The sequence below is a fragment of the Notothenia rossii genome (genome assembly GCF_949606895.1).
Source record: "Notothenia rossii genome assembly, chromosome: 10".
In the NCBI taxonomy this organism is placed as follows: domain Eukaryota; kingdom Metazoa; phylum Chordata; class Actinopteri; order Perciformes; family Nototheniidae; genus Notothenia; species Notothenia rossii.
Window position 1 is genome coordinate 62229861 of NC_136908.1, and position 10655 is coordinate 62240515.

The 10655-nt window shown below is 41.3% G+C and overlaps 1 protein-coding gene across 1 annotated transcript in view; it reads left to right on the top strand.

Annotated features, from left to right (window-relative positions):
• LOC307022806 (plexin-B2-like) overlaps positions 1-10655 on the top strand; it is a 171139-nt gene extending 160484 nt beyond the window's left edge. The window contains 9 exon segments of the mRNA XM_079655698.1: positions 64-164; positions 568-649; positions 1482-1633; positions 3695-3855; positions 5213-5360; positions 6925-6989; positions 7441-7516; positions 7608-7682; positions 9344-10655. Of these exon segments, the coding sequence (XP_079511824.1) occupies positions 64-164; positions 568-649; positions 1482-1633; positions 3695-3855; positions 5213-5360; positions 6925-6989; positions 7441-7516; positions 7608-7682; positions 9344-9448 (965 nt within the window). The 3' untranslated portion in view covers positions 9449-10655.

The window sequence follows — 10655 nt, forward strand, 5'->3', positions numbered from 1 at the left end:
TTTTTAATAAAACACCATATTGTGAAAACCCCTCATTAAATGTATTCCCTGACGTTTCCTCAGAGTGGCGTCCGGGCTCCACGGGTCAGATCCTGTCTGACCTCGACCTGACCTCTCAGAAGGAAGGACGCTGGAAGAGACTCAACACGCTCGCTCACTACAACGTGAGTTACTTTGATATTTTACTGTGTTTAATGGGTTGCTATAAAAAGGTTGTTGTTTGTCAGAATCAGAAACAGGTTTATCTACAGGTCGGTCTCAAGGTTATGGTGAACTGGATGTCTTTGGACTGGTGGACAGAAAACGTTAAGATCTCTGGGTTTAAGATCAGATCAGATATACTTTGATCCAAATGTGGGATATGTTTGCGTCGCTGCAGCATAAAGAGACATGGCATTGCACATAAGTAGAAATGAAAAGAGTAAACATTAACCCAGTACACTAAATCTATAACTGTCTGACAAATAAAAGACTATTGAAACTCCGATTTACATGAAATAGATTATAAAGCAGGATATTATATATATATATAGATTCAGTCGTATGTTTCCCTGTGATTTCTTTCAGGTTCGAGATAACGCCACGCTGGTTCTCTCACGAGTTCTACACTCACAGTCCTTCCACCAGCACCAAGACAACTACGAAGAGAGTATGTACACACACACACACACACACACACACACACACACACACACACACACACACACACACACACACACACACACACACACACACACACACACTCAAAGGACAACAACATAGAGGAGTTAGGAGCCAATGGATCAGATTTCTCATTACATCCAGTGTAAGAAGGACCTTGACTCTTTATATTAAATGTGGTAAGTTTTAGAAACCGGCTCGAGATACACTGTTTGTTATATTCCATGGAATGCTCTTAACATCCTGATAGCAATGAATATCTGAAGTGCTTTGACAACAAATCCATAAAAAAATGTCATCTGTGGAAGCTGTAATACTGTACAAACTACAACCAATCCGATTGCCGCCCTGTCTGTCAGCCTTCCATCTCGTGCCGTCATTGGGCGTGCATTGCAGCAGTACTTCAATGACTCGCCAGCAACAGGCGGCCACTTTCACCATGGCAGAGTTAGGTTCAACGTCGTCTACTGGTCGCAAAAGAAAAAATGTAACGGAGCAAATGAAGAACAAAAAGAAAGTGGAAACTAGGAGAAGTCAAACCAGAGTTGCTTTGGCCGTGTAGTATTGCTAACCTAGATGTGTTTAGCTTTGCCTGATATGTAACGTTACTGCAGCCTGCTCTCGCGGAGGAGGTGCTCTGTAAGGAAGTCTGAAGGAAGGGGCGGATTCTTTTTGGCTGTGTACTTTCACATTTTAGTGCACTCGAGCCGGTTTCTGAAGCTTACCTAACCCACCTTTAATACTAAATAAATAACTGAATGTGTTTCCTGCATGTTTCCTGACTTTTGGGCAGGGGTATCATAACCTCTCCTCCCTTTCAGAGAACGCTCTGCTGGAAGACGACCACACCTTCCACCTGGTGCGTCCGGCGGATGAAATGGACGAGGGGAAGTCGAAGAGAGGAAGCATGAAAGACAAGTCCATGACGAAGGCCATCACCGAGATCTACCTCACCAGACTGCTGTCCGTCAAGGTGAGACACGAGGACTCACACCTTCAATCCAACCTTACATAGATGTGCACACATATATTACACAGTGTTCATGTGTTAGTAAGCCCGCTCTAAATACATTCAGTCAATTCAAGTTGAAAACATTTTCTAACAAATCTTAGTTGATAATAAAAAATAAAAAAAATAACTTATGTACATAACAAGCTTGAAATACAACCTTCATATTGTCTCTTATTATAATCAATCTGAAGCTTCTGTTGTACGGAATGAGCTGCTAACAGAATACATGAAACCCTACGGAGAGCTGTTTCTTAAAGGGGACCTATCATGCAAAATGCACTTTTGTACGTCTTTTCTACATGAACATGTGTCCCCGGTGTTCCAGGGAACTCACAAAGTGTCAGAAAACACAACCCTCTCTATTTTCCTCCATACCCAAATCTCTAAAAAAAGGGGCTGCAACGGATCTGATACAGACTGATCCAGATTTGAACACTTCTATGACGTCACAGAAGTGGCGCTACGGCTATTGGGCCAACTCGACCAATCAGGAGGAGACAGCCACGGACATAGCCGTTGGAAAGCGCTGGAGATGCTGAAGTACATATGCCAGGCCTGTAGATGGTGCTGTTCTCACAGAATCAGCCCATGATGCAAAGACAGTGTTACATTGAGAGAAATGAGGAATGGCTAAAATGCATGATCTGTTTGGTGTTTTGAAAAATAAAAAGTATAAATATGCCTTATATAGGTATGGTCCTACACTATATTATTCACATACAGCATGATAGATCCACTTTAAAGCATATTCAATCATTACATTACATTTAGCTGAGGCTTTTATCCAAAGAGACTTACAATAAGTGCGTTCGACCGACAAGATACAACCTTGAAGAAAACAGAATCATATAAGTACATCAGGTTTCATAGAGCCAAACATTTCAAGTGCTACTCAACTGGCTTTAGATAAGCCAGTCCTTTATTAGTATATAAGTGCTTTGTTAGTAATTCTATCTCTGGAAGTGGAGTCTAAAGAGATGAGTTTTCAGTCTGAAGAAGATGTGTAAGCTTTCTGCTGTCCTGATTTCAATGGGGAGCTCATTCCACCATTTTGGAGCCAGGATATCAAACCCACGTGTTTCTGCTGATGGGAACTTGGGTCCCCCTCGCAGTGCGGGTGCAGCGAGCTGTTTGGCTGATGCAGAGCGGAGTGCACGTGCTGGGGTGTACGGTTTAACCATGTCCTGGATGTAGGAAGGGCCAGATCCATTCACAGCATGGTACGCAAGTACCAGTGTCTTGAAGTGGATTCTAGCAGTTACTGGAAGCCAGTGAAGGGAGCGGAGGAGCGGCGTGGTGTGGGAACATTTAGGAAGGTTGAAGACCAGACGAGCCGCTGCATTCTGGATGAGCTGCAGAGGTCGGATGGCACATGCAGGCAGACCAGCCAGGAGGGAGTTGCAGTAGTCTAGATGACGAGAGCCTGGACCAGAACCTGGGTCTCTTTCTGGGTCAGCTGGGGACGTATCCTCCTGATGTGTTAAAGAGTGTATCTGCAGCAGCGGGTTGTAGCAGCGATGTTTGCAGTGAAGGACAGTTTGTTATCTAGGGTCACACCCAGATTCCTTGCAGTCTGAGTCGGGGAAACAACAGAGGTGCCGATGTTGATTGTTAGGTCAAGAGTGGGGCAATCTTTTCCCGGAAGGGAAAGCAGTTCAGTCTGTTCAAGGTTGAGCTTGAGGTGATGAGCAGACATCCACTGAGAGATGTCTGCTAGACAAGCAGAGATGCGTGCGACGACCTGGGTCTCTGAGCGGGGAAAGGACAGAATCATTTGGGTGTGGTCAGCGTAGCAGTGGTATGAAAAACCATGCGGGCTAATGGCTGATCATCAACAATCATTCACCCGCGTTTGATTGATTTAGCTAACTCATAACTTCTCTTATGAGGACATGAGCCTCACCTCTACTGAGCGGCCCAGCGCTTCGTAGATATTTCTGTATGTGACCCTCAATTAAAACAGTTTGGACACCTGCTGTATTTAAACGTGTGTGTGTGTGTGTGTGTGTGTGTGTGTTTCAGGGCACTCTGCAGCAGTTTGTGGACGACTTCTTCCGCAGCGTGTTGTGTTCAGGAGCCGTAGTTCCTCCGGCCGTTAAATACTTCTTCGACTTCCTGGACGAGCAGGCGGAGCGACACGACAACGTGGACGAGGAGACGTTGCACATCTGGAAGACCAACAGGTACACAACGAGTACTGTGTGTACAAGTACCACAAGTATTACACGAGATGAGTACTGTGTGTACAAGTACCACAAGTAGTACACAAGATGAGTACTGTGTGTACAAGTACCACAAGTAGTACACAAGATGAGTACTGTGTGTACAAGTACCACAAGTAGTACACAAGATGAGTACTGTGTGTACAAGTACCACAAGTATTACACAAGACGAGTACTGTGTGTACAAGTACCACAAGTATTACACGAGTTCAGTACTGTGTGTACAAGTACCACAAGTATTACACAACGAGTACTGTGTGTACAAGTACCACAAGTATTACACGAGATGAGTACTGTGTGTACAAGTACCACAAGTATTAAACAAGATGAGTACTGTGTGTACAAGTACCACAAGTGTTACTAAAGATGAGTACTGTGTGTACAAGTACCACAAGTATTACACGAGATGAGTACTGTGTGTACAAGCACCACAAGTATTACACAAGATGAGTACTGTGTGTACAAGTACCACAAGTATTACACAAGATGAGTACTGTGTGTACAAGTACCACAAGTATTACACAAGATGAGTACTGTGTGTACAAGTACCACAAGTATTACACAAGATGAGTACTGTGTGTACCACAAGTATTACACGAGATGAGTACTGTGTGTACAAGTACCACAAGTATTACACAAGATGAGTACTGTGTGTACATGTACCACAAGTATTACACAAGACGAGTACTGTGTGTACAAATACCACAAGTAATACACGAGATGAGTAGTGTGTGTACAAGTACCACAAGTATTACACAAGACGAGTACTGTGTGTACATGTACCGCAAGTATTACACAAGACGAGTACTGTGTGTACAAGTACCACAAGTATTACACAAGACGAGTACTGTGTGTACATGTACCACATGTTTTATACAAGACGAGTACTGTGTGTACAAGTACCACATGTTTTATACAAGACGAGTACTGTGTGTACAAGTACCTTGGTACTTGTCTATATTCTAGTTGTATTCAGTTAACCAATGCCTTAAGGTTGGACAGGAATCATTCAATCTATTTCATAGTCTTATTATTGAATGAAAAGTGCCCAAAATTTTGATAAAATAATCATTGTTTTTCAACAAAAGTGTTAAAAAACCTTATTCAGGGTTAAATGAATGTGCATATATTGAGTGTATGTAAAATATATGTATTTATTTGAATCATTAATACCAAATGCAGCCTCTGTTAGCAAACACTTTCAAATAAATATGATTGTTTCTATCACTGTATGACCAATATATATTTTTCTAATTAAATACTAAATACATAGACCTAAGAGTGTGTGATGGGTTCTGACGGGTCTTTGCCTCCCCAGCTTGCCCCTGCGGTTCTGGGTGAACATCCTGAGGAACCCTCAGTTCATCGTAGACGTTCACGTGACGGAGGTCGTGGACGCGTCGCTGCACGTCGTCGCTCAGACATTCATGGACGCCTGCACGAAGACGGAGCACAAACTCAGCAGAGTGAGGGCAAAAAACATTACATCGAACTACGAGAGAAACGTTCAAGGATTCAGGGCTCGATCGTCACGTGTACATCACAGTCACAGGCCCCTCCTACAGTGCAACGCAATAACACAGATACAACAGTGCAAGTAAATACAAATCAAATAGAGTAGAGTAGAGTATCTCCTGTCAGTGCAAAGAAATAAAACATGAACCTACTGTTTGAGAAAAGCCTTAGGTCTTTCGTAACATGCATCCCTTTATCTTTATCTTATTTCTGTTAAAGTCAGAAATCTGAAGAAAAGTCAAGCATTTGAAAAAAGAAAAGACAAACCGGTCCCACTTTACAATAAGACTACCGTTATAAAGGATTCATAATTAGGTTGTAAATACTTTATTCATCTTAAAGAACCATTTATAGACCAGTTATAACACAGGAACATACGACAACACAGGCTCACTATTTGGCAAGATGACTAAGCCTTATATTGGATACTAATGGCGCATTTGTATTTATTTATAGAATGTTTCCACTGCAGGGCCTCGCTCGGCTTAGTACGGTATAGTTAGGCCTTGGTAGGCCAGGCTCACTTTAGGCTGCGTTTCCACTACAGTTTAGGAACTGGGGTAGTAACTATAGTAACGCAGTGTAGGCGGAGCCGTGACGTCATCTTCAATGAGAACCACAAAACCAACATCAGCCGTTAGCTGTTAGCCCTCAGAGCTCACAGCTCCTCATATCTGTTCAGAAACTAGACTAAAGTTAAACAAGTCCAAACCACAGACTGTCTGTGTCATGGAGAATACAGTCGCTGGTTTATTTATGTCTGTAGGCCGTTGTTGTGAGTGTGGACGGAGCATATATAACGTTAGCTTAGCTGATCTCCAAACACGCATTTTAAAAGGTGTTTCGCCTGCGGTCTGTCTGCAGACTTGTCAAAGCATTAATTCATGGTTTTTACTAACCGGTATCAGTATGTTGTTACTTCGGAATCATTTTGAAACGTGTATTACAATTAAATCACGGTCAAATATGTTCATTGTGTTGGAGTTGCCAGCGATTCTCTCTCTAGTTTAGCATACTCAGCCTGACTCAGCCTGGTTGTTGGCCCGGAAAGAACCTGGATTTTGGAGAGCCAGAAAAACTGTGAAACAGTACCCGTTAGCCGGAACTAACCTTACCCCATCTTGATGTTTCTTGGTATCTCTTTATAAACATTTATTTATGAGTTAATAACATTTATAACTGCCAAAAGGGAGCCTTCTTGGAAAGTGTGAAACAAATCACCATTTATTAATGAGTTACTACCATTTCTAATAAGGCTTAGCAGTACAGATAAATGTGGGCTCACTATTTGGCAAGCAACCGGTCACACTCGCCCTGTATATTCTTATTGTAAAGTGGTACCGAAAAATCAAACATTTGAAAAAGACACAAATCTGAAAAAGTCAAAAATCAGAAGGAAAAAAAAGTCCAAATCCTGCACGAAGAACGTCCTGTTTACTTCTCATTTTGTGTTTCATATCATTCTAAGAGACGATTTGCAATAAATAAAGATATTCCTCTGTTGTTTCCCTGCAGGAGTCTCCTAGCAACAAGCTGCTCTACGCAAAAGAGATTTCCACGTACAAGAAGATGGTGGACGAGTGAGTGTGTTTTATTAAATACACAGGACAGATGTGTGTTTATATGTTAGTGCTCAGCAGCGTGGATACATGTGGATGCATCAGTTAAAGCTTAAAATATCAAGAACATTGTTATTATTAAATATCTTTCCCCCAGTGGTTTACAGAGTTAAAAAACAGAAATAAACATCAAATTCTCTCGTTTAAAATTAACATTATTAAGCAGAATCAAAGCCAGTTTTTAAGTGTGTGTGTGTGTGTGTGTGTGTGTGTGTGTGTGTGTGTGTGTGTGTGTGTGTGTGTGTGTGTGTGTGTGTGTGTGTGTGTGTGTGTGTGTGTGTGTGTGTGTGTGTGTGTGTGTGTGTGTGTGTGTGTGTGTGTGTGTGTGTGTGTGTGTGTGTGTGTGTGTGTGTGTGTGTGTGTGTGTGTGTGTGTGTGTGTGTGTGTGTGTGTGTGTGTGTGTGTCCTTTAGTTACTACAAGGGCATCAGAGAGATGGTGCCTATCAGCGATCAGGACATGAACACACACCTTGCTGAGGTTTCCAGGGTATGTAAAGAAACTCATTTTAATAACAGAACTTGGGAAATGTCTGTTTTAGGTGATTTGTTAACAAGTTTGAACCTTTGCTGTTTTGCAGCAACACACACACGAGCTGAACACCGAGTTGGCCTTACATCAGCTGTACCAGTACGCCAGCAAGTACTACGATGTGGTGAGAAACGGCTTTCTGTCAAATAGGAATATGGTGGTTTTCAAGTCAACGTTTTGAGAAAAGTCAATACTTGGATAAAAACAGGTTTAAATTCGAAAAAAATAAAAAGTCAAAAATCTGAGAAAATATTAAAAATCTGAAAACTTAGAAAAAACTCAAAATTCTGAGAAATTTGAAAAAGTAAAATTTCTGAGAAAAAAAATCTAAATCTGAAAAAGGTCAAAAAATAAGAAACGTTTGAAAAAAAGTAAAAATTCTGAAAAAAAATCTTGAAAAAAGCAACAATTTGAGAATAAAAGTCAAAATTCTGGAAATTTGAAAAAAATCTTAAACTAAATTCAAAATCGAAGAAGAAGTCAAATTTCTGGAAAAAAATACAAAAACCTTAGGGGAAAAAAAGGATGAAAATATAACTGTCACTTTAACAGTAACAATCTTTACTGTAACGCTTGTACATTTGATGCTTTCTGTCATTTTAACAAATCAATCCTATAGAGTGCCTCAGTGACGCGTCCTAAAACCAGGAAGTGAGTCAGCATGTTACCACTTCCGGTTCCTTCGCCAAAAAGCAATTTCATCTCTCCGTAGGGTTTAGGAAAATATCTGATCTAAGGTCTGTGGTTGAGACACATTGAAGAGACGGATCACGTTTTGTTCTACGACATTAAATCCATCAGCAGTGACCCCACTGGTGATTTCTGAAGAGTGGACGTGTCTGAAAAACGATGGTTGTTACCAAGTGGCTGAATAGGACTACAGAAGTCCTGGTGGCCGTTGTACGTCATTACGGCAAACACGTAAACACTCCGCTAAGTTAGTTTCTGTTCTGCTTGAAAGCAGAACCCAAAACCCTACGGAGAGATTGCATTGCGTTTTTGTCGAAGGAACCGGAAGGAGTTTGCTTCCGCGTTTTAGGACGCGTCACCGCGGCACTCTCTGTAGAATGCTGTCTCTTGGATGCTCCAGTGTAATCCTGTTAAGCCCCTGTCACACTGTCCCGAAATTGACACACGATGGACACACGATTAAGGAAATGTTCAAATTCGGCTCTGATCGTAACAACATCGGGCCATTCGTGAGGGCTTCTTAAGCCATCGTATGACCGCCGGTGGAGTTTCTGAGGCTCCGGCAGCAACTTCGGGAGCGGTGGCAAAATCTTTGGCATGCCCTCACGAATGTCCCGATGTTGTTACGATCAGAGCCGAATTTGAACATTTCCTTTATCGTGTGTCCATCGGGTTGTTTTATTGCACAACAAAATCATGTAAACATATTATGTAAATAACCCAATTTGTGTTCTGTGAAACTAAAAAGGATAGAATATATTATTTTTAAGGCGAGGAAGTTGTTGTTGCTATGGAAACAACATGACGGAGAAAACTTAATATCTTCTACATATAAAGACGGAGAAAGTAAAGAACGAAGTCTGAAAATATCAGTACAGTATCATAATACTTTAACATAATCGTTTGTGTTACTTTCGTTGCAGTTGTGTGTATTGAATGTAATGTAAATGTTGCCTTCGTGTGGTTCGGGGCCATCTTCGTGCGAAATTCACAATTCCATATTCGTGTGTCCATCGGGTTTACATTTCGGGACAGTGTGACAGGGGCTTTAAGCAGTGACTCTTTACCCAAACGTCATTTTGTCGTCTTTTCCAGATCATCAAGTCTCTGGACGAGGACCCGGCGGCCCAGAATAAGCAGCTGACGCTCCGCCTCCAACAGATCGCAGCCGCGCTGGAGAACAAAGTCACTGACCTTTGACCTTTGACCTCAGTGAAGGTCGGATACTAAAACACACAGGAAGTTGTTTTTCCCATGAATGGACCTAAAAGGAGGACGAGCTCACGGACTCTTAAGGAATGTTTTGACCGTAATAAGGACTGAAGTGGGAGGAGCCACAGGAAGCCGATGGCCATATAAGGACTGACGGAGGGAGATGTTACGACTGAACGAAGATTTTTGGACAATTTAAGAGAAAGAAGAGTGGAGGGAACACTTCCGGAGAGAAAACACCAAGAAGGCCATTTTAAAATGTGTGAAATCAAAGGGTTATTTTTTTAATTCGGTGTGATAGTCGGTCCGTTTTGCTTCTCTGCACCACACCATTTATTTTATCATTCAAGGACTAAAGAAGTGCCACTTTTAGGATGAAGAATTTACATAAAAAGATATTACCAAATATTTTCTTTATATACGACGCAGCCCTTTTTTTTTTTTTGGAAGTACCACCATTTTTTTTGCGTATCACAGAACTGTGGATTTGAGGAGAATCTTGATTTAAGGTCAATATTTTTTTTTTTCCCACACTAAACGGCAACAAGAGAAATCGGATGTTTTGTCAGTGAAAGAAAATCGTTTCATCCTAACGCGTTTATTTAATCGACCAATGGAAACCCACTACGGTACACACCACTGGCCAATTAGGGCCCTTGGTTGAGGAGAGTGAATTCAGGGTACGATGTCCAAAAAAACCACATAATTTTAACCTTTTTTTAATCATAGCCAAATGTTGTTTTTCATATCAGATCATGTGATGACACCACGCAGATTATTGCTGACTATTCGTTCGTGTTGTTCTCTGTATGCAGGCTTTCCTTATATGAGAATGATCTTTTTAATGGACTGATACAAAGCCACTTAATTGCTTTATTTTGCAAAGTGTTAATCAGGGTGGTCCATATCCATGTGCAAGAGTGTGTGTTCAACATTTGTATCATCACCGGTTTGCTTGTTTTTACTTGATCATGCTTAAAAAACACTTTTATCATTTACTGTGATTTGTTTTTTATAATCTTTTTAGTTTCACCTCTGATTGCCCTTCATATATATAATGCTGCTTTTCGTTTCTGCGCACATGTGAGGAGATGAAGTGTCTTCTGAAGACAGGGTATCCATGCATCCTTCAAAAAGGCGTCGAATAAATCAAAATGTGAGGTGTTAAATGTATTAAATCCAGTTATTGTATGGC